A 24,861-nucleotide genomic window follows, 5' to 3' on the forward strand; every position below is an offset into this window, starting at 1 on the left:
TTCTATTTATCATGTCCAAAACAATGGAACCCTGGAAATTTTGTTTCCAGTCCTAGCCCTCCTGCAATCAAGTCTCACTAATGACCACAATGTCACAATTCCACATGCTGATCCATACCCTCAGCTCAACCACCTTTCTTGGACTCCTCTTGCATTGAATTGATGCAACTCAGAACATTATTCCCACCCTGCTCAACTTTTCTGTTTCTGGCTTTGTCTGCAGGCTGAACATTTTTCCTTAACCATTCCACTATCTGCTTTGGCACTCTGGTTCGCATACCCCTGAAACTCATTTGAACAATCAGAACAACACTAGCAAACCTTCCTGCAAGGATATTGGTCCCCCTTCCCGTTCAGATGCAAAGCACCCTGCCAGTACAGGTCTCACCTTCCCTAGGAGAGGCCATTGAACCAAAAACCTGAAGCCTTCCCTTCTGCACCATTTCTGTAACCGTACATTAATGTGTGTTATCCTCATATTTCTGGCCTCACTAGCACATGGCACAAGTAGCAATCCTGAGATCCCAACTCTGGAGATCCTTTACTCTAACTGAGGACCCAACTCCCTGAACTCACTTTGCAGGACCTTATCACCTTTTTTAAAAAAAAATATATATAAACACACACTATTGATCCCCACGTGGAGCACAAGATTTAGCTCCTGACCCTTCCACTTGAGAATGCTGTGGATTTGATCTAAGAGTTCCTAACCCTGTCACCTGAGAGGCAACATACCTTCCAGGAGTCTCAATCATGTTCGCAGAACTTATCTGATCCCCTAACTATTGAATCTCCTATCACTGCACCTCACCCCTTCTACTCCTTTCCTCCTGAGTTAAAGAACCAGACTCTGTGCCAGAGACCTGACCACTGTGACTCGAGCCTGGTAGGCTATCCCCTCTCCAGGATCCAAAACAATACATGTAATTGAGGGGAATGGCCGCAGGATTACCTGCACTGACGGCCTATTCCCATTTCCTTTTCTGACATTCACCCAGCTAACCTACCTCCTCAGAATGACTCCTGCCTTCCAAATGATCTGGAGCAATTTCCAAAGAGTTGAATGCGCCTCTTGCAAATGAAGTCATTAGGGACACCAGTGGCTTTCCTGATTGGTCACATCCTAAAGAGGGGCATACTGCCTTGGCTGCCATTCTCACTGCTCATTGTGCAATAATTACAAAGTTCTTACCTTACCTCACATGCTCTTACCCATACTTTCTCACTGAAACTCTTTTCTCCTATCTGTACCTCCTCTTGCCAGAGCCTTGAGCCAAATCCTTAAAGTCACACTCTAACAATGGACCACTCCTACTCAGCTTCCCTTCCAATTAATTATTGTTACCTTTTACTGGCACTTTTAAAGTGTCCCTTTCTCGCTTACTCTTGCACCAACTCCTGTTGCTGGAAAAGATATGCCAATTAATTCAATTTCTCCCATTTCAAAATATTCTATCCAGTAAATTCACAAATGTGGGCCAAGACTGAAATGAACATGAATTATTGCAATATCACAAATCCAAAACACAACTATCCTTGAAGCATCACTGCTGACTGAGTAAAATGATGCCTTTTAAAAAAAAACTTTAATTACATATGAGCATAATTTAAGTGATCTTGTTCCCCCTACAAAGAACCACTCCCCGCTTGTATTCACCCAGGTCAGAGGGTCTATTAAAATTATTGCTCTGTAACCTGGACCATAGTATCAAGGTCCAGACAATTACCTGGGCAATGTAGTCAGAGATTCTGTCCCTGAAATGCTGCACTCAAAAGGCAAAGGATGGGACAGAATCACCATTAACTTTAACAATTTTGAAAACCTATCAAAACTTCAGCCATTAAGTCAATGTCAACTATAAACACAAAAATAAGCAAAATAATTTTAAAGTTACATAGCTTCCTTGCAGCCTTCTAAATGTGGTTGTCCAAACCCCATTAAAATCAATATGGCTTTGAACAAAGGCCTAGTCTTTGATCCACAGGATCCAAGTGGTAACTTGAAATGCTATGCTGGGGATTCCCAGCAAGACTAAAATCCCCTGGTGGCTGCCATGGGGGAGTTCAGAAGGGGTGAAAACCACATGGGCTTAAAAAAAAACATGCTGTTTCTGTATAAAAGAGTTATAAAAGAACATCTGTGGGAAGATCTAAAATGCACAATCAATCAAGCCAGAAGCAGAATAGCTCAGATACAAGATTTAAAATCACATTAGCCAGCCTTTTTCTGCAAATGCACTGCAAGAAAATGCATTGCGAGAACTTTTAGAGTCAGAATCAGAGATAGAACTTCCAGGCCGACAATCAAGTATCCAACAATGCCCAATGCCACTAATCAGGACTTCTAGGCCATGGTATTTTTGGTGGTCATATAGGTATCTCTTACGTTATAAAATGTACCTGTCTGCACCACCCCCTCAGGCAGCATGCTCCAGATTCCATTTACTCTCTGGTTAAAAATAATTCTTCTTGGATCCCTCCAAACCTCTCACCCCTTTATTTTTATACACTTTCACTGTGGTTGCAAAAATTCCCCTCAGCCTCTTCTGCTCCAAGTAAAATAAACCCAGCCTCTCCTGTCTTTCCTCATAACTTAAACTCTCCACCCTTGTCAATCTCCTCTGCATTGCATCCAGTGCAAGCATGACCAACTTTTGTGTGATCAGAAACGTACACAGTACTCCAGCTGTGGCCTTGAAAATGTGTTAACACTTGCTCTAAAACTTCCCTGCCATCATATTTTAGAGTAATGTAGAGACTGAACACAGATGCAAGGCCCGATGGCCATTGTGTCTACACTGACAATCAACTACTTATAATTTCACTAACCCAACATTAATCTCATTTAATTTTTTTTCCTGTATTTACATCACACATTCCCCTCCCCCACTCACAAGATTCTACCAGTCAGTGGCCACTCAGATCAGCCAATATTGAACATAGGTCTTTGGAACAGCAACTCACTGTTGCTACACACCCTTCTAGGTAAACATTAAGTATGCCTTCTTCCACATCTGTGTAGCACCCTTCAGAAACCCTGACTTGTGCATCACAGACCCTTTGTTCTTCAATACCCCCTTGCGATGAAGAATTAATTGTGAATATCTAACTCTTATTAGTCCTTCCAAAGTTTTATCATCTTGTAAATCTCACCCCCTTTATTATACACAAATACACAGAAAACTCCTATCAATCGGTTTTGGAGACTCCATTACCTCTGTTGTTTTGTCTTTGCTCCCGTCATCTACCACAATCACTTCGTAGGAAAACAAAGAGTCTTTCTTCTAAAGGTAAAAAACAATATTATAATACAACCTGCAGGTTATCTGAAAATGCAAATTGTTACACAATATGTATTGAAATCTATCGTAACATTAAAAAATGAACAGAATTTGTCTTTGAATAGGAACACTGTAAAAATATACTGCTAAAGGATTCTGGTTGGAATGAGAAGATAACTGAGGAGTTATCTACTAGCTATTTAAACATCACAGGTAACTTAAAAGGGACAGCACACAGACTATTTAAACACCAGGGGAACTACCAGCAGCAGACCCATGGGCCATGTAAAGAAGACCAGACCACGTTGATGCGGGGGGGGGGGGGGGGGGGGGAGGGTGGGGGGTGGGCTACAGGTCGAGCTGAGATGCTGGGACCTGATCTCCAAGCCAGACTTCAACAGCAGAGAGTCATCAGGGAGTGCTGTATGATGTGCTTTACAGAAACAAGGCTAAACGTGGGCATTCAGGACACGGCATTGTAGCCCAAGGGCTACACCCTCCATCATGCTGACTGAACACTGGAGTGTGGAAAAACCAGGGGAGGCAGCGTTTGTGTTATTATCAATTAATTGTGGTGCACAGATGTGACAGTCATATCCCAGTCCTGCTCCCTCGACCTGCAACATCTGGCAATCAAGTGATGCCCATTCTGTCTGCTGAGGAAGTTCACCGCCATCATCCTGTTCACAGTGTACATTCCACCCCAGGCTAACATCAGACTGGCACTAGAGGGGCTGAGCACTGTGATTAACAGCCACGAGATAGCACATTCTGATGCATTCCCGATCATGGTAGGTGACTCCAATTAGGCCAACCTGAAGAAGACTGATAAACTACCACCAACACGTCACATGCAGGACCAGGGGAACCAACACACTCGACCACTGGTCCACCACTATTAAAAACGCACACCGAGGCAGACCATGACCGCACTTTGGCAAGTCTGACCACTTGGCTATACCTTTTCTCCTGGAGTACAAGCAGACCACAGAATCAGTGGCGAAGACGGCGAAAGTGTGGTCGAGGGAGGTAGAGGAGCGTCTTCAGGACTGCTTTGAATTGGTGGACTGGAACATATTCAAGCACTCATCCATAGGCTTGAATGAATATGCAACAGATGTCACAGACTTCATCAAGACCTGCGCGGATGAGTGTGTGCTCACGCACAAATACCGGATGTTCCCCAACCAGAAGTTCTAGATGAATCAGAGAATTCGCAACTGGCTGGAGGTGAGAACAAGGGTGTTCAAAGCCAGGGATTGGGATTTTACAAGAAGTCCAGGTATGACTTTTGGAAGGCCACCTCTGAAGCAAAGTGGCAATTCCAGAGAAAGCTAGAGACAGAGACATAAAACACCAGCTATGGCAGGGGGTGCAGGCCATTACAGTACACCTGTAGAAGTTTGAAAGCCTTCAGTGACGTATCAAATCTCCTCAAACTCTCAGATAGTATAGCCACTGGCGAGCTTTCTTCATGATTGCATCAACATGGAGTCTCCAGGACAGATCCTGGAGATGTTGACACCCAGGGATTTGAAGTTCTTAACCCTCTCCACTATTGAGCCCTCGATGAGGACTGGTTTGTGTTCTCCTGACTTCCTCCTGAAGTCTACAATCATCTCCTTGGTATTGTTAATGTTGAGTGCAAGGTTGTTGGCATGATACCACTCAACAAGCTGATCTATCTCCCTCCTGTACACTTCCTCATTGCTGTTTGTGATTCTGCCAACAAATATGGTGTCATCAGCAAATTTGTAGAGAGCATTGGAATTGTGCCTGGCCACACAGTCATGGGAACATAATGAGTAGAGCAGTGGGCTAAGCACGCATACTTGAGGTGCGCCTGTGTTCATAGTCAGTGAGGAGGAGGCATTGTTTCCAATTCGTATTGACTGTCATCTTCCGCTGAGGAAGTCAAGGATCCAAATACAGAGTTGGGTGCAGAGGCCGAGGGTTTGGAACTTGTTGACCAGCACTGAGGGAATAATGGTGTTGAAGGTTGAGCAGTAGTCAAAGAAGAACAGTTGTATGTATAGCCCCTTTTGCACTTGCGTCCCACTAAATCAGCCATTCAGAGTCTCGGGATAGGACTGGCATTTTTTTCTGTTCACACTTGACCACTATCAACTGAGATACTGCACATATTCACACTTGCAAAGAACCATCCCTGGGGTTAGGACTGTTCTAACTTCTACCTGTGATGTCATGACACATTGTGTGATGGGGGATCTGATCAATGTATTATGATCTTATATTTGAATAAAATTAATCATGCCTAATTAAGCTTTATGTACAGCACAGTATGAGCCCTTCAGCCTTTCTTGTTGATGTGCCAACCTATATAAACCTTTATAAGGGAATGTGGGAAAATGCTAGCAATAAATAGCAATAGCAGGCAATATTTACACAGCATGGGAAAGTTGGTAGTGCTATAGCGCACAATTTATAAAGACAACAGGGAAAAAGTGATGGTGGATGTGACTTCCCAGAATACCGTGTGACATAGAAACCCCTCCATGAGTGCACCGTGCATGTATCCCTTTCTCAGTTTAAAAATTGTCTGCTATTGCTATTTATTTCCTCTCTCTCTCTCCCCCATTACGACTTTCCCACGGCAAAGTTTATACCTTCATTTTAATCTTTTCTTCCTTCATGTTCCTGCACTCGCATAAAAACACCGGCATTGAGATGATGATGCCAACTCATGCCGGCATTGAGATGATGATGCCAACTCATGCCGGCATTGAGATGATGATGCCAACTCATGCCGGCATTGAGATGATGATGCCAACTCATGCCGGCATTGAGATGATGATGCCAACTCATGCCGGCATTGAGATCATGATGCCATCTCATGCCGGCATTGAGATCATGATGCCATCTCATGCCGGCATTGAGATCATGATGCCATCTCATGCCGGCATTGAGATCATGATGCCATCTCATGCCGGCATTGAGATCATGATGCCATCTCATGCCGGCATTGAGATCATGATGCCATCTCATGCCGGCATTGAGATCATGATGCCATCTCATGCCGGCATTGAGATCATGATGCCATCTCATGCCGGCATTGAGATCATGATGCCATCTCATGCCGGCATTGAGATCATGATGCCATCTCATGCCGGCATTGAGATCATGATGCCATCTCATGCCGGCATTGAGATCATGATGCCATCTCATGCCGGCACTGAGATCATGATGCCATCTCATGCCGGCACTGAGATCATTATGCCATCTCATGCCGGCATTGAGATCATGATGCCATCTCATGCCGGCATTGAGATCATGATGCCATCTCATGCCGGCATTGAGATCATGATGCCATCTCATGCCGGCATTGAGATCATGATGCCATCTCATGCCGGCATTGAGATCATGATGCCATCTCATGCCGGCATTGAGATCATGATGCCATCTCATGCCGGCATTGAGATCATGATGCCATCTCATGCCGGCATTGAGATCATGATGCCATCTCATGCCGGCATTGAGATCATGATGCCATCTCATGCCGGCATTGAGATCATGATGCCATCTCATGCCGGCATTGAGAAGATTTTCTTTTCACACTAGATCCTTTTTAGGCCGATTGGCCTTTAATTCTTCGTACTACTTGCAAGTGTGCAAGGGGCTTATGAGTTGCTGTTCTTGAGGTGATCCAGAACTGAGTGGGAGCCAGTGATATTGTATCTGCTGTATGTGATTGTGACAAACGGGATCAAACATTCAGCAAAGCTCAATTGAACTATCGCCACCTCTCCTCTTTGCAACATTTCAAGCCTCGAGCAGTATTGACAAGTTGGATATGTTTACTTTTGATGTCAAGGAGTTTTTGTGTAACAATTTGGCATTTATAAACATAGCAGCAAGGCCAATATTGGATTTTACTCAAAAGTGCCACAATTTCAATAAATATAACACTAATATTGATGACAGTTATTGACTTCTGCAAAAATTAATTAGGACAAGTATTCTCCCACCCTTTAAAATGTTTGGGGCAGTAGGTTAATTTGGGCATAACTAGGTAGCACAGGTTTAAATGGCCGGAATTAGCTTCTACTGTGCTGTAAATAAAAACTAAATAAAATTTTAAAAATATAAAGGAACACTCAAAATACAAAACAGAACCAATTAAAATTAACATCTTTCAAAGTTGATATTTAAAAGTGATCATTAGCCTTGGTACATTGCAACTGGCAAGACCATGTAGATACTTCCAGTTCCTTCCAAAATACCAATGTCCACTCTACTGTTTATTGCTCCTAACTCCTAATTTCCTAAAATATTGGTAAGGATTTAAATTTCATTGCCCAGAATAAAACTGAAATCATTTTGATATCTAAATTCACACATTTCATAATTCTTTCTAAATTATTTTTATTTTCAGCTGAAGTTTGTTGCAAAGGATATGAGATGGGCAAAAATAGTAATTTTCTGTTCCAACATACCAAAATGTCTAATTTCAGTTTAGATTATATTCGCAAAAGAACCTCAGCATGAGTTCAATGATTCCAGTGAAACAAATTTATGATAATGTTGCTAAAATGCTAAATATATACTGAGTTTTGTTAAGATCACCACACAAAAACAAAAATTGTACTGAGTCTTCAAAAGGAGATCAGTGACTTGTATTGCTATTTGAAGCTACAACATTGCAGTCAATGTAGTCATTTGGAGACGGAGTATCATAGCGGGAAGTTCGACATGCTGTGTGGAATTCCCATCGAATAATCAGATTCAAAAGCTTGGTTTTATAACGATAGACAGTTTGGCATATTGACTTGTTTGGGAACAGAATAGATTAATAAAAAATGTTCTTCATTCATCTATTAACTACAATGAATGAAATAGCAATGAATGAAATAGCAATGAATGAAATAGCAATGAATGAAATAGCAATGAATGAAATAGCAATGAATGAAATAGCAATGAATGAAATAGATAAACAACGAGAAGGAAACCTCAATACCAGTCTGGATTCCAAATATTCTAGTGCTTCATCCATCATCAGAGGTACTGAAATTAAAAGAAAAAAAAGTATGAGAACCTGGCAATATTTAAATGACTAAGGTAGTCTTTTACAAGCCTACTGTGTTAAAATTCATGGAGCATTGCCCCTTAGTTCAGAATATATTGATTATTCTGCAAATACGTCATCTTGCACATATGCAGAATATTTAAAAATGTAAAACACAGTCTAATGTTGAACGTGAGGGTATTGTGCAAGTCTTAACAAATTAGAAAAAACTATTTTGCATAAATATTAGTAAGAGGACAATTTCTTCTAGTCATTGCTACGAGTTAAACAGCATTCATTTTCTGAAAGCTTGTAAATTTTATTTCAATTTCAACCCCAAAGAACTTGCCACATTAGTTGACAATATCACTGCTTAACATCAGTTACTGATGCTATGAAGTGATATTGTCAATATATGTGGAACTTGCATTTATATGACTTCACAAGGTCACCAAACACTGCTAATAATATAGGACAAATGGGACATATTTACCTACAGCAGACTCCCATTAAATAAACCCCAGAATATCCTATTTTTGGCAAATGGCCTCTAGTCTGTGCTGACCATTAAAAAAAAATGCCAATCCTCCCTAACCCATTCCATTACTGCTCACCAGTGCACCTCAGGCAATTCATAATGACCACTTAACCCACTAGATTTAGGATACGAGAGGAAACCAGAACACCTGGGAGGAAGCCACATGACCACAAGGAGAATGTGCAAACTATACACAGCACGAGAAGTTAGGATTAAACCCTGGCTGTTAATGATCTGGTGCATTACTAGTTGCATTCCTGTGCTGTTCCAATAGGAAATGTTCAGTAAGAACAGATAGAACTTCTATTGAACACATTGTTGGCAGAGCAGTTAGCTCAACGTCTTTTCAGAATCAGCAATTGGGAGTAGGGTTTGAATCCAGACCTGTCTATAAGGAATTTGTATGTTCTCTGGGGATTCTGGTTTCCTCCCACCATGGGCAGGGTGTACATTAATTGGGTGCAAATTGGCCGGCACACACTCGTGGGCGAAATGGCCTGTTACCGTGCTGTATGTCTAAATTAAAACATTTAAAATTTATTTTAAACTTATTGCATTTCCATTAGAGCAGCATTCTCCATAATAAGTGAAGTGTCATGTGATTTTATACTTAGGGTTACTGGAGTGGTATCGCTGACAGAAGATTTAGAGTATGACTACTGAACCAAGGTCGGCACCAATTTGTCTTTTTAATTTTCAAATCATTATGTAACTCTTTTTTAAACTTTATTTATTAATTCAAAGTACAGATAATAAGTAACATATATAACAATAAATTATAAACATGAATGTATTTTTTATATATATATATATATATATATATATATATAAAAAGGAAAGAGAGAAACCACCCCCCCTTCAGCCAATTCTCCTAAGGAGAGCCATAAAGAGAAGAAAAAGAAAACATTAAGAAAAAATTAAGCATAGAAATTAAGATCTAATCAATGTAAATCAAAATGTAAATATTCTGAATATAACAACCACCTATTAATAAAGAAACTATAGTTATGACGTGAAACATGTAATTTTTTCCATTATTAAACAATATTTCATCTCATTATGCCATCTATTAATATCAATCATATTCGTATCTTTCCACGTACTAGCAATACATTTTTTTGCTACAGATAAAGCTAAATATACAAAAGCAAGTTGAAACTTATCTAATCCCAAACCTTCCAGAGGTTGCAAGCTATCCAATAAAAATACTGTCGGATCTAAAAGTATTTTAATCTTATGCAAGTATTCTAGAAACAATTGAACTTTCTTCCAAAAAGATTGTATATAATGTAAAAGATTATAATTAATCTTCGCATAGTGTGCATTTATCAGTCTCAGTCCCTCTTCAATTTCATACATTATGTAACTCTAAATATGAAAAAATTACCCTCTTTTGAAAACTGGACACAGAAACTATGCAAATATCTATTTAATTTATTCAAGTTGTATTATACTTTTTTTTGCTTGTAATACTTACATCTTTGTTCTTCATTATAAGATGGTACAATAACTGATAGTTCTTTAGTGGAAGGATCATTAATACTGGGGAACAATTCCATCCCATTAGAATTTACATTGAAGAAATATTTTTCTTCATCTCTACGGACAAGATTTGGCATTTTTATGGCAGTCACAAATGCAATAAACACAAGCTGTGGAAAAAAACAAGAAAACCAATCAGGTTGCAAAACCATACATGGAGGTTATTTTTATATCCAATTTACTCCTCAAAGTATGTGGTTCTCAAACAATGAAAATGAGCATTTCATGTTCAATCAAGGCTCATCAGCATGGGTTGCATGGTATCATTGATACAGCAGAGGAAGAGACCAATTATCTTTCACACCCCTGTCAAGCTATTTCGTTGCATTATTTCCTCCATCACAATTTCAAACTTTCCCCTTCCAGCATTTATCTTATTTCCTTCTGAGACCTGCAGAATCTGGTTTCTCCACCTGTCTAGAATTTGCTCCAGAATATACATCTATTCATGGATCATGTCACTACTGATTACCTTAAGGCTATGTTTTCCAACTACAAATTCAAATTGGCTTTTCTAACTCGCAGCATCTTCTTTTCCACACTATAGTTTCTCTCCCAGGAATGTAGAGAATTGGAATTTGGTAGGCAGGTGAATTTGCCAGTTTAGTCAGTGAACTTGGGCCAGCAGCTTTAATTAGTTACCTGAAATCAGTTGACTTATAACTTTGGATCTTGCTATACATATCAACATGGGCTCTGCTTATGCATGGAGCACAACTCTTCACTGAGTGTGTAAAAAAAAAGGGAGTTTGGTGAAGCAGAGATAAACGTACAGCTTGGTAATTATTTTTAAAATTAGGATGAGATAAGATTTAATTATCAACAGGATACTGCATTAATTACTATGCCAAAATTTAAAAAAAGGGATTATTCAATAATATTAATATCAAAGCATATTTAATAAAGGAATTGGAAGATAAAAGAGTCTTCAGATTTTGAATAGTCAGCTGAGCTCTTTTGCCTGAGATTCCAGTACCATGTGGATGCTTCAAGCTTTCGAGATCATGTGGATTGAAAGTAACTCCAAATGACTAAGTTTACATTAGGATTTTGATCAGTGTGAGGTACTTTTGAACTATATGATCTGCTCGGTCTCAGGAGTCATTAAAGGTTGGAATGAATGCAGGCCTGGCAGGTGGTGAAGAAAGCAAATGGCATGTTGGCTTTTATTTCGGGAGGTTTTGAAAATAAAAGCTGTAATTTGGGTTTCATAAGCTGAGGAAGGACATTCTTGCTATTGAGGGGGGGGGCAGTGAAGATTCACCAGACTGATTGTTGGGATGGCAGGATTAACATATCAAGCTGTATAAATGCATTATAACCATTGGAATTTTGAAAATGGGAGATGAGCTCACTGAAACATACAAAATTCTGATCGAACCAGACAGGTTTGATGCAGCAAGAATGTTCCCAGTACTGTGGAAGTCCAGACAGAGGGTAAAATCCAAGGATAGGGTTAAGCCACAAGGACTGAGAGGAAGAGAAAGTTTTTCCACTTAAGAGAATTGAAAACTTCTGGAACTCTCCAGCACCGGAAGTGGTTAAGACCAATGCCCCCAATTGTCTGAAGGGATCAAGGGGCACAAAGAGAAAACAGAAAGAGGGCTTGAAATCATATGGTCAGCCACGATCAATCAGCTGAATGACCACCTCTTGCTTCTATGATTCTATGTAACAAGTCCTACCATTGCATAGGTTGAGGGATAAAACATGAAAGTCTGAAGATGCTGTGATTGTAGTAAAAACACATAGAAATGTTGGAGGATCTCAGCTGGTCCCACAGCATCCATAGGAGGTAAAGGTACATTACTAACATTTTGGGCCTGAACTCTTCTTTAAGGAATAAGCAGAAAACAGGAAGGCGCAAGAATGAAAAGACTGAAACTGGCCAGGGGAGGAGTCCTAACCAACAAAAGGTGTTAATTGGTTATGATAAGAAGAGAGGTGAGAATTGACTACGCCTCTTCACACCCTGCCCCCTGTAAGGATTCCATTCCATTTTCTCAATTCCTCCAGCTCAATTACATCTTGTGCCAGGAGGAGGTCTTCCATGCCAGGTCATCAGAGATGTCCTCCTTTTCAAACAACGTGGGTTTCCTTCTACCACCATCAACTTGGCCCTCACCCATGACATGCTCTTCTGCCTGGCCTCCTCTGCCCACATCTACCACCCCAAAGATACCCCTTGTCCTCATCTACCATCCCACCAGCCTCTGCATCCAGCATATTCTCCTCTGCCATTTGTTAAGTGATCACTCAAGATACATATTCCCCTCTTCTCCTTCCTCAGGGACCACTCAATCCATGACTCCCTTATCTACTCCTCCCTCCTATCAATCATTCCCTTGGCATTTATCCCTGTGACTGCAGGAGATGATCCACAAGCCCTCCCTCACCACCATTCAGGGCATCAAACAGTCCTTCCAAGTGAAGCAATCCTTCACATGAATCTGCTGGGGGTCATCTACTTCATCCAGTGCTCCTGTTGTGGTCTCATCTACATCGGAGAGACTGGGTGCAGACTAAGAGACCACTTTGTTTGACATCTCAGCTCTGTTATCTCAATAGTGTGGAGTTCCCAGTGCCCACCCATTTCAATTCCCCATCCCATTCCCTTGCTGACACGATTGTCCATGGTCTGCCAGACTGAGACCAACCACAAAATGGAGGAACAACACATCTTCCGTCTGGGCACCCTCCAACCAGATGCACAAATGTCGACTTCTCTAATTTCCTTTACTCCCCCCCTTTTCTTCTTCTTCCCCATTTTTCTCTCTCTCCCCTTTTCCTTTTACCTGCGAGGTTCGCCGAGTTCTTCTAGCATTTCTGTGTCCTTACTACAATCACAGCATCTGTAGACTTTTGAGTTTCACTCCCTTTTCCCTTGATTTCCTTTCTCAGAGCCAAAATCAGTTCTCACCTTTCCTTTTATCACACCCAATTAACATCTATTGTTGGTTTGGACCCCTCCATTGGTCAGTTTTCAGTTTATTTATTCTTATGCCTTCCTGTTCTCTGCTTATTCCCTGAAGAAAGGATCTAGCCTGAAACATCGGTAATAATATGGACACTTCTTTATGGACACTTGTGAGATCAGCTGAGTTTCTCCAGCATTTGTGTCTTTTTTTAAATAAAGAAGTGAATGATGAACAGACCAGGAGTCACAGAGGGAGCAGTCCAAGCAGAAGGTGGAAAGAGACTAGGAGGAAGATGTGGTTAGCGGTGGGTACCAGGGAGAGCTGGTGGAAATGAAGTAGGGCCATAAAGGGACCAAAGGACAGTTTACCTTGGAGGTGCAGGACATGACCAAGGTACAAAATGAATGTATCACATTAGCCTTCACTGAGGATGCAGCTGGTAACTCCCAGTCATGGAACATAACTCTGAAAACCTGGATGGGGTCAAAATTGATAAACAGGAAGTAAAAGAAAGGCCAGCTGTACCAAAAATTGATAAATTATCAAGTTCTAAAGGTGAAAGACTGAAGGTTGGTCAGAATTTTCCAAGTGGAAGGATTTTGTGCACAAGGATACAAGAATCCCAATCATGCTTTAAAAAGTGCAAGGATAAACTATATAAACTTATAGTTGCAGGCAGTTTACCTGATGGTAGGGCTACTTTTCAAAACTATACTCAGGGACAGAATTAGAGTCCTTGTGGTCTGATTTTTGAAAACCAATAATGATTTGTAAAAGGAAGGCACATGGGACACATTGAATACAAGAGCAGGGAGGCTATGGTCAACTTTCTGAAACATGGGTAGAACTAAATCGGAGCATGGTGGGCAGTTCTGGTCACCATATTATATTAAGTATGTAATAGTCCTGGAGAAGGTTTAGAGTGGGGTGGCCAACCTTTTAATTTTTAATTTAGAGATACAACACTGTAACAGGCCATTTTGACCCTTGAATATTTACTTGGGTGTAGGTTAATTGGATGGCAAGGACTCCTGGGCTGAAAGCCTGTTACTGTGCTGTATCTCTAAATTAAAGATTAAAAGGTTGGCCAACCCTGGTTGAGAGATTCACCAAGATGTCAGAATTATAGGAGAAAGTCTCTTTGCCCTGAGCAGAGGCCAAGAAGGAATGTGACTGATAAATAAAATTGTGGGGTATAGATGAGGTAGATGGCAGGATATTCTCTCTGGACAAAACTAGAAGGCATAGCTTTAGGACAAAAGGCAAGAAATTTAGGGGGACCTTTTTCACCCAGTGTACCTTGAATGCACAGAGAAATGTCTACATTAGCACTTCAAATGCCTGAGAATAAAAGGCCATGGGCCACACACTGGAAGATGGGATTAATATAGATGGGTTCCTACTGGTCAGAAAGGCAGTGGTGGGTCAAATAATCATGCTGTATTATTTTTTGAGCAACTAAAGCGGCATCATCTGCAAAGAGTAGTTCACGGACAAGTTTCTCTTGTGTCTTGGTGTGAGCTTGCAGGCGCCTCAGATTGAAGAGACTGCCATCCGTGCGGTACCGGATGTAAACAGCGTCTTCATTGTTGGGGTCTTTCATGGCTTGGTTCAGCATCATGCTGAAGAAGATTGAAAAGAGGGTTGGTGCCAGAACACAGCCTTGCTTCACGCCATTGTTAATGGAGAAGGGTTCAGAGAGCTCATTGCTGTATCTGACCCGACCTTGTTGGTTTTCGTGAGCCAGCTCTTCAGCGCTTGACGTCCTGCTTTGCGGAAACTGCCAAAATGTTTGGCCTGGAAGTCAGCCTGAAGAAAACTGAGGTCCTCCATCAGCCAGCTCCCCACCATGACTACCAGCCCCCCCACATCTCCATCGGGCACACAAAACTCAAAACGGTCAACCAGTTTACCTATCTCGGCTGCACCATTTCATCAGATGCAAGGATCGACAATGAGATAGACAACAGACTCGCCAAGGCAAATAGCGCCTTTGGAAGACTACACAAAAGAGTCTGGAAAAACAACCAACTGAAAAACCTCACAAAGATAAGCGTATACAGAGCCGTTGTCATACCCACACTCCTGTTCGGCTCCGAATCATGGGTCCTCTACCGGCACCACCTACGGCTCCTAGAACGCTTCCACCAGCGTTGTCTCCGCTCCATCCTCAACATCCATTGGAGCGCTCACACCCCTAACGTCGAGGTACTCGAGATGGCAGAGGTCGACAGCATCGAGTCCACGCTGCTGAAGATCCAGCTGCGCTGGATGGGTCACGTCTCCAGAATGGAGGACCATCGCCTTCCCAAGATCGTATTATATGGCGAGCTCTCCACTGGCCACCGTGACAGAGGTGCACCAAAGAAAAGGTACAAGGACTGCCTAAAGAAATCTCTTGGTGCCTGCCACATTGACCACCGCCAGTGGGCTGATAACGCCTCAAACCGTGCATCTTGGCGCCTCACAGTTTGGCGGGCAGCAGCCTCCTTTGAAGAAGACCGCAGAGCCCACCTCACTGACAAAAGGCAAAGGAGGAAAAACCCAACACCCAACCCCAACCAACCAATTTTCCCTTGCAACCGCTGCAATCGTGTCTGCCTGTCCCGCATCGGACTGGTCAGCCACAAACGAGCCTGCAGCTGACGTGGACTTTTTTACCCCCTCCATAAATCTTCGTCCGCGAAGCCAAGCCAAAGAAGAAAGAAATTATTTTTTGACTAATTGTGACCAACTCACTGAATAATTGTTTTTGATAACAGTTCAGAAAACATTGAAAGGGGCTGATTGGTAGATAATGATTTTCAAAAGACATGCTGATAAACTGTATAAGTAGAGGCTTGTCTGTAAAGTTGAAATCCAAGGGATAAAGTAGCAGCATGGATAGAAAACTGGGACACCTATTAACAATGAGAGAGAAAATATGTCTAAATAAAACAGCAAAAGAGATTCAACACTTTCCCCCATCCAAGGTCTGGTGTTTCTCAAGTCAGTATTTGCACCAGTGCTTCACTTGTTATCATCTTCTTCTTAGTGTCCCTCAGGATGGTGCATGTCTGCTTGTTTCCATCCTGGTTTTATGGGGTCTTAGGTGGTTTAGAAGGATGAGAAAAATAAATGGCAGCTGGTGAAGAACTGCACGGAACAAAGAAACAGCGCTCCCTCACAGGATCCAACCGCCCAGCCCGACTGGCATAGGGTCCGTACAAGCTTTAAATGGCATGTTAAAGGAGCCAATGGTGTTTTATTTTAAAAGCTTGCGGCCTCAGGGTCCTAGCCAGAGATGGCAGTGCCTATGATCAGCAGTGGCCTCCAGGGGCTGCAGACTCCAGGGGAGCAGAGGACCGGTGTAGGTCACCAAAGGAGACCACCCCCATTTGAGAAAGAGAAGCAGAGGAGATGACCCATGGGACAGTGACCACGGCGGCAGACCAGTGAGGGGCTCAGAGGTTAAAGAACACACAGACAGTAGGCTGTTGATGATGAGTTGAGGAACCCACGCAAGCTACTGGCGATTGCGGACAAGGGTCTCTCATCACAATTCAGGAGACTGGCTAAAGGGTACCAGGTATCGGAACTGGGATGTGATACGGTGCAGGAAGCTTCCTGATTGTGTCAAAGGTGTTGCAACAGATTTGTTAATATTAATATTTAAAATGTAGTTGTAAAATATATATTTCTTAGTAAAGTTAGTTTGTGGGCTGGATTCAGGGACACACATAGACACACAGTTGCACCCAGAGAGAGGCCATTTTTGGAGTCGAAGTGTCTGGGGAAAACAGACCTATAAAGCTGAAACTCAAGAACGGGCATTGGCTTAAAAGTAGCCCATGAACTTTAGAATCATTTCTTCAGAATCAAACTTAAACTAACAGTTTGGATTTTAAATCACACACTCATATATACATTTTGGACAGTGGTGTTTAGAGTTAAGTAAGAAATGTTATTAATAATAAAAAATATTGTTATGAAAATACCATTGTCTTGGTTATTACCATTGTTGCTGGTTTACAAACAGCATTCTGCTGGCAGTTGTTCAAACAAGCAGGACTTTTAGTTCAATGGTGCACAGACAGGCCGGAGACCACGAGATCATAATTCATACTTTTGAAGTGGCTCTGAGTGGACAGAGATGCATTTAGCATATAGATGTGAATTAACCTTGGAACTACTTCAAAAGGGCCATCTTCCATGATTCATGTTTTTGGAGAATTGAAACAGAAATGATGTCACTTGTCATGTGATGAGAATTTTCAGAGAAAGAACAGTCGGGGAAGGGGCAGAGAGTTGTTCTGTATTGTATTATCCTTAATCATAGGAGATACACAAAATCAGTGGCAATAAAGAAGAGCCACTTTACTGTCTCTTTGACAAAAGAGGAAAGTTTTGGGATTGATGATACATTAACCAGAAAAGATACTGTTGTATGTTACTCCTGGAAAAGGGGGAACACAGAATAAGTGACTTTTGAAATAAGGAAGACCACTTCTGACTGTGTCCAGGATAGAGGGCAGATTCATTGTGTGGAACACTGATTCCAAAATCTCCAAGAGAGAGAAAGTAATTTGTATGAAGAAATATTGCTTTGAAAATAAATCTACAAAGGGAATATGTGAGTTTTATAGAGGTCTGATGACTTGATATTTCAACGTATTTCATTATTGTTTGTGAGCAACAATTTAAAGAAATCTGATGCCTCATACTTACTCCATAATTGCTTTTGAACAGCAGTAAAGACTTGGAATTTCAACACAAAAGCATCCTGAGACTGAACTTTAGAATCATTTCTTCAGAATCAAACTTAAACCAACAGTTTGGATTTTAAATCACACACTCGTATATGCATTTTGGACAGTGGTGTTTAGAGTCAAGTAAGAAATGTTATTAATAATAAAAAACATTGTTATGAAAATACCATTGTCTTGGTTATTATCATTGCTGCTGGTTTAGTACATAACAGGTGTGAATCTGGAGCTCAGGCTGATGATGGTTTGGAGTGAAGGCTGTGTGGATGTAGGAGCACTGGTGGTGAAGACACGAGCAGTGTGACTCTGAAGGAACTCTTTTGCTTCTCTTTCTCTGGATGTAAGGGGCACTGGGCAATTTCTGCTGATAGCAAATATCACTTTTTCTGTGTTACACAGGACAATAAAACAATCTTGAATCACTGTAGGAACTACAGACCGCTCCAAAGATGGTGCAGGAGTTACCAAACACAGTAGGAATGCAGGTAACAGTGATATGATGCTCCTGATGCATAGTATTAAATTCTCAATAAAGAATACTTTTGCATTACCGAGTAGTCATGGATCAGGGATTTTCATACTGTACGCACAAGTCCACCCATTCCTCAGCTAGCACTGAGGAATCCCAGTCCCTGATATTGAACTTTTAAGTTCACAAGCACAGTCCATTTGAGGAGTTTTGGTCAATAGAAGTGACAACAGTTGTTGATAATGTGGTTGTCACCAGGTATGGTGAAGTTGCAAAATATTTGGTGACAAACTGCCAACGGTGATTCACCTGGGTACAGGACTTTTTAACAGGTACACGACGGCTTCATATTTGTGCCGAGTTTGCAGAAATTATATTCTACCCCATAGAGGATGGTATAGAATCAGATGGCCAGTATAAGTGTTAAAGTAGATGTGAAATCTGGCACATTTTCTCCTCTTCCATTCAGATCGATCCGCACCAGGAAGGGAAGCCATTGCTCTTAGGACCACAGAACATTATCGAACAGAAACAAGCCCTTTGGCCCTTCTTGTCTCTGCCTCGTCCAAATGACCTGCACCCAGACCATATCTCTCCATACCCCTCCCATCCATGTACCTTCCAAATTTTACTGAAATGTCAATAGTGAACCTTCATTTACTAATTCAGTTGGCAGCTCATTCCACACTCCCACCTAGTCATTTCATTAATTGAAAAGTCATTAAGGAACATCAGCTTGCTTTAAACTGTATATTTTCTATGCCTTTCCCAGTGTTTGAACACATTTAAGTAGAGAAACAGTCCAGAAACAACAAGCCAGAGTGTACCATAGAATACACCAGATGCCAGACAGAACTAGGCCGGACAGTTGACTTTTGAGCCTGCTGTCCTCCATCCAGTGCCACCTCAAGCTGGACATTAATACGTCCTCCATTTGGGTTGTAGACCCAACACCTCCAAAAGGAGGACAAATTAAAAGCACTTACCTATGCAGCATTCCAAGGTTGTTAGGCTCTGTGTGGCCATATTTTTTCCCTCGCATCATCGCTGTTTCCCCATTCAAGCCCGTCTCCCTTGATAATGGGTAGACTTATGGCTGTAGGTCTGCTGCGTCCTGAGACACGGCAGAACAGCTGCATGAGCCTGCTGCGCGACATGCCTTGATTGACATCAGGCTGGGCCAACGGGGAGATGGAAATGGTCTACTGACGGAGAGATTGCCAACATTCACGAGGGCGGAGGGGAGGTGCTGTGCAATGGCAGAGAGCAGGTAAAGGAGATACCATATCCTGTGTCTATCATTTGGTGTGTGCTCGGAGCCGGTGTCCACAGCACCCAATGTGCACCCAGAGCTGCAACCCACAATCTAACCTGTGTGCCCAGGGAGGGTGCCTGCTGCTGCCGCCATTAGCCCTTTTTCCATTGGCATCCCAGTTAATTGGCTGTGCAGTGTCCCAGGAGAGGAAGCCCTTTCCACTGGGCCACCCTTAAATGGGACACAACTCATCCCCAAGGATCGGAGTGTTCTATCTTCAACTGGAAACGAGTGACTTTCTGATCTCTCTTTTCCACTGGTTTCGTCAGCTAACACCAGGGATATGAGTAGGGGTCGAGGTGGTTAATCCCCAAACGTGAAATGACATCATTTGACACATGGTTTTCTTTTCCCACTGGATCCTGTCCCAGTTAATTTCTGGGACAAGGTGCCAGTGGAAAAGGGGCTAATGTGTGCCCCCTGAAGCTGCCCATGTGTGCCCAAGGAAGGTGCCCACTGCTGCTGTTTTGTGCCCGGGGAGGGTCCCCGCTAGTCGTTGTGCTCCTCTTCTTCTCCCCCCCCCCCCACCCCCCAAATCGCTGAGAGGGTTTCTGACGCGGACCTTGGACGTTTGGAAAGTTGGAAATTGTCGCCCTCGGTAGAACAAATGGGAGAAAGGCACATGAAGGCCAGTGAACAGTGACACGAATTCTTCCTCTCGGGAGGTGGTCACCTGGAGAGCGATGACTAACCTCAAAGCAGATTCGGCGGAAAAGAGTTGGCCAAAGTTATCAAGCAAAATGGCCCGGACCCGACTCACCAGGGCCAAGGCTGTAAGAGTGAGAGTGACCAGTAGCTGCAGCCCTTCGACCAGCTCCATGTTCCGCCGACCGGCTGCTGCAGCCGCCGGTTTTGAGACTCGTCGCCTCCACGGAACATCCGACAGCAACACCGTGACAACTGCAGCGAGCCTATAGGAGGGAAACAACAAGGCGGAAACGGTGCACGAAAGCTGAGAGCCCCGGGTGACAGGAGGGCCGGTATGAAGGCCTGCACAGCGCTGTCGCCCCCTGCTGGACGGGAGCCTTTACAGCGGCGCCCTGCCCGGAAGCGTCGCCGGTTCACGTGATAGCACACTGTTCGAGGCCAGCGCGCGAAGTTCCGGGCCGGAGCGCCATCATGAGACCCCTTCCGTACGCTGCATCACATTGCGGCAGATTTCGGGGTTGAACACCACCTCATGCATCGATGCAGCACCGATCCATGTCTTAGCACTCTGGGTATAACGAGGCTCCGTGCACAAACACTTGCATTCCCACCTGCATGTTGCAATGAAGTCCACCACGGACCTATTCTGAATTCCCCCCCCCCCCCCCCCCCCCCCGCCTCCCCATCCTAGAGGCTTCTTTCAGCAAAAATACCCTGCCTGTCAAGCTTTTCAAGAATTTTCTAAATTTCGGTGAGATTTCTTCATTCTTCTCGATTCCAAGGAGCATAGTCCGATCATTCTCTCCTCGTACTGCAAACTCTGCAGTCAGACAACTGAATCGTAGCTGTTCTTCCTCTCTGGCAAGCACATCCTATCTGAGTTAAAACGGGACACAATATTCCAGAAGTGGCTATTAGGTACTCAAGCTTCATAGTGTGAATATTGTTCTGGGTCCAGAGGACACCAAAACCAAGCAGCAATAGAAATGCACCAGTTACTTAAACAAAAGTTGGCTTTAAACATGAACAAACTTTAACTTATTAACTTAACCCCCTTCTAATTCTAAGCACAAGTGTATTTAATGTGTGTATAAGTTCAGAAAAGTTCTTTGATTCACAGTCCAATCTCACTTCTCACTCCTCCAAGTTCAGGCAATTCTGATTCTGTGCACAGAATTTAACATTTATGAAGTTCACTAGGCTTTGGTGCTTGAAAGGTAAATGGTTACCGCTCTTGTTGGTTTTCAGAGAGAGATTTGTGGTTCGCTGGACACCAACTGATTCCTTTTGATCAGCCCCATCAGTTTCTGGCTGAGGAAACTTGCCCTATCAGAGTTTTCCAGATGATAACTTCTTTCCTCCAGGTCACCACAGAGTTCCTTTTTGTTTCCCTTATTTCAAGTGAAACATTATACAGCCACCCATCTTCTCTTGTATGGACCACAAGGGCTTTGAACAGGCTGAACTAAAAACTCACAACCCATCTTCAAAATGGGGTTTTTCCACAAGCTTGACAGCGTGATGTGTTCCAGTCCCAGCTGCTGCTGCTGAACTGTAGAACTGAATTCTCTCTCTCTCTCTCTTTCTCTCTCTCTCACTCAGAGAAAGCCACATGAGCACTCTGCACTCAGACTGATTGCGGCATCGGACCCAATCTTCGAGTGCGTTCATCTGTTGCTTTCCAAAACAATAATCCATTACTCCACAGCATGTCCAATTAATACCTACTTGTGAAGTCCTTATAGCCATTCTTCAAAGTTTTTGCAAAGGCACTCGGAGCCAGGACTGACTGGCTTGAGCAGAGCTCTTCCATTTTAAATGAGATCTGTATTGAAGTGTTTGTATCTTTTTGTGACCTACACTAAAAAAAACCTGCCACAATTTATCTCCTTTAAAACATATCTATATACAATATAAAATATAACATAATCTGTCACAATATCACTTAAGGGCAAGTACAGGCTGCAACCATTCACAGCTGTGGACAGACTGGGTGGCAACATCTAGGACAGACTGTACCTAAAATTGATGCTCTGGAGGAAGGAAAAGAACTTTTGTTGCTTTATCCAGGGACAGTTGGTGAGAGTCATGTGAGTAGAACATTTAAGGAAATGGCATTCATTATTGATCAGCAGCTATCTCATGAACACTGAGGTGGAGAGACTCTGTGTGAAATGCACAATCGACTGATTCTCCCTGTCAGGGGAATTATTGAACCACACCGTGACTAAAGGAAAGATCACTTTGATTGACGCATATTTGGGTAAAGGAAGCAGGAGAATAGCTGCATCAGATAATGAACTTTGTAATAGTTAGACCTGTACTTGGGTTATGGCAGCATCATGGAAGTCATGTGTTTTGTTTCCGCCTACACAAGGAGAAGGGGAGTTGTGAGAACCATTCATCCAAAAGGATATTTCTCAGCAAAAAACTCCACAAAAATTCATGAGTTTTCAGCAGTATGGTCACTCAGTCTCTCCCATCTCCTTCGTGATTACTTCTGGGCATCAGTTTAATAGTCTGTGTTTCAACGTTGGCCTTCTAAAACTGAACTTTGGAATGACTTTCCAGAATTGTGCCTAAGCTGTAACAGTTTGGGTATTCCACACACACATGCACATATGTATATTCGCGCAAAGTTGAGGTTAATTTAATGTATTATCTTATTAGTAGTTTTTAATAAATATATTGTTTTAAAAGAACATCAGTAACATTGCCTTGTTGAATTTCTATTGCTGCTGGTCTGCAGTGCAACAGGCCTCACCAAGACACAGTACATTTGCTATAAATTTCCTTACTCCTGCATTCATATAGTGTGGCCAGTTAATATTCTCCTGAATGGGACCAAAAGTACAAGCAACTTTTATCCAGAAAGAGTGATGTGTTGTACATGAGAAAATCTAATGTAAGAGGGAAGTATACAAGTCCTGTCATGGCAGCAAAGGAATCTGGGGTCTCTGAAAGGGGCCACACAAGTGGTTTGGGTGGGTAAGAAGGCACATAACATTCTTTACAAGAGTAAGAAGTCAGGACACAGCTACATATCTATTGTTTGGCTGCCCTTGGTGTATTGTGTGCAATTCATTACAGGAAAGATGTGAGGTAGACACATAAATATGCAGTACTTTGCTTGGATTGGAGAGAATGAGCTATAAGGAGAAGTTGGATAAAGTAGGTTGTGTTTTCTGGAGCATCAAAGGTTGAGGGGAGTCCTGAAAGAAGTTTATAAAACTAAGATGGGAATAGATATGGTAGACAATCAGAATCTGTTTCCCGGGGTAAAAGAGATTTAATTTGGCAAATTGCTTATCACAAACATCATCAACTGAAGGACCTGTACCTGTGTTGTACTGTTCTCTGTGAAAACTGAGCTCTCTCTTCCCCTCCCCCTCTATCTCCTTTCCCCAACATTTACATTCAGAGCCACCTGCTCCCCCGATCAATTCTCATCTTTCCTCTCCTGTCCTCTTGTCACGGAGCTGCTCTACCAGACAGCAGCAATAAAAATTAGCCCAGAACAGTGTTATATTTAAAATAATATTTTTAATTCTTCTTTTTTCTCTTCTTCTTTGGCTTGGCTTCGCGGACGAAGATTTATGGAGGGGTAATGTCCACATTAGCTGCAGGCTCGTTTGTGGCTGACAAGTCCGATGCGGGACAGGCAGACACGGTTGCAGCGGTTGCAAGGGAAAATTGGTTGGTTGGGGTTGGGTGTTGGGTTTTTCCTCCTTTGTCTTTTGTCAGTGAGGTGGGCTCTGCGGTCTTCTTCAAAGGAGGTTGCTGCACGCCGAACTGTGAGGCGCCAAGATGCACGGTTTGAGGCGATATCAGCCCACTGGCGGTGGTCAATGTGGCAGGCACCAAGAGATTTCTTTAGGCAGTCCTTGTACCTCTTCTTGGGTGCACCTCTGTCACGGTGGCCAGTGGAGAGCTCGCCATAGAACACAATCTTGGGAAGGCGATTGTCCTCCATTCTGGAGATGTGACCTACCCAGCGCAGTTGGATCTTCAGCAGCGTGGATTCGATGCTGTCGGCCTCTGCCATCTCGAGTACTTCGATGTTGGAGATGAAGTCGCTCCAATGAATGTTGAGGATGGAGCGGAGACAACGCTGGTGGAAGCGTTCTAGGAGTCATAGGTGATGCCAGTAGAGGACCCATGAATCATCTACACTTAGCTAATTTAACCTCAAACTTTGTGCGAATATACTGGTGTTTGTGGACTACCCCAATCCACTACAGCTCAAGGCCTAATTCTCGGAAGGCAGTTCAAAGATCAGTTTCAGAAATTCAGTGATGCAACACACAGGCTTTAGATGGTTGAGACTGCAGACCTTTGATGAAATGAGCAGTTCATGAAGTGGGTAAAAGAGACTGGGTTAC

At 42.7% G+C, this 24,861-nt stretch overlaps 1 protein-coding gene across 2 annotated transcripts in view; it reads right to left on the bottom strand.

Annotated features, from left to right (window-relative positions):
- Positions 1–20,829, bottom strand: part of alg5 (ALG5 dolichyl-phosphate beta-glucosyltransferase) — a 36,862-nt gene extending 16,033 nt beyond the window's left edge. The window contains exons 1-4 of one of the 2 annotated variants that reach the window (XM_069891689.1): positions 20,592–20,829; positions 10,320–10,494; positions 8,257–8,303; positions 3,216–3,284 (exon numbers count right to left, since the gene is read on the bottom strand). In XM_069891689.1, coding sequence (XP_069747790.1) covers positions 3,216–3,284; positions 8,257–8,303; positions 10,320–10,494; positions 20,592–20,651 — 351 coding nt within the window. In that variant the 5' untranslated portion in view covers positions 20,652–20,829. Of the gene's footprint in view, positions 1–3,215; positions 3,285–8,256; positions 8,304–10,319; positions 10,495–20,523 lie in introns of both variants that reach the window. The other variant, XM_069891690.1, reaches the window with a different exon arrangement.
- Between the last annotated feature and the right edge of the window lie 4,032 nt (positions 20,830–24,861).

Source organism: Narcine bancroftii, chromosome 7 (assembly GCF_036971445.1).
Source record: "Narcine bancroftii isolate sNarBan1 chromosome 7, sNarBan1.hap1, whole genome shotgun sequence".
Taxonomy (NCBI): Eukaryota; Metazoa; Chordata; class Chondrichthyes; order Torpediniformes; family Narcinidae; genus Narcine; species Narcine bancroftii.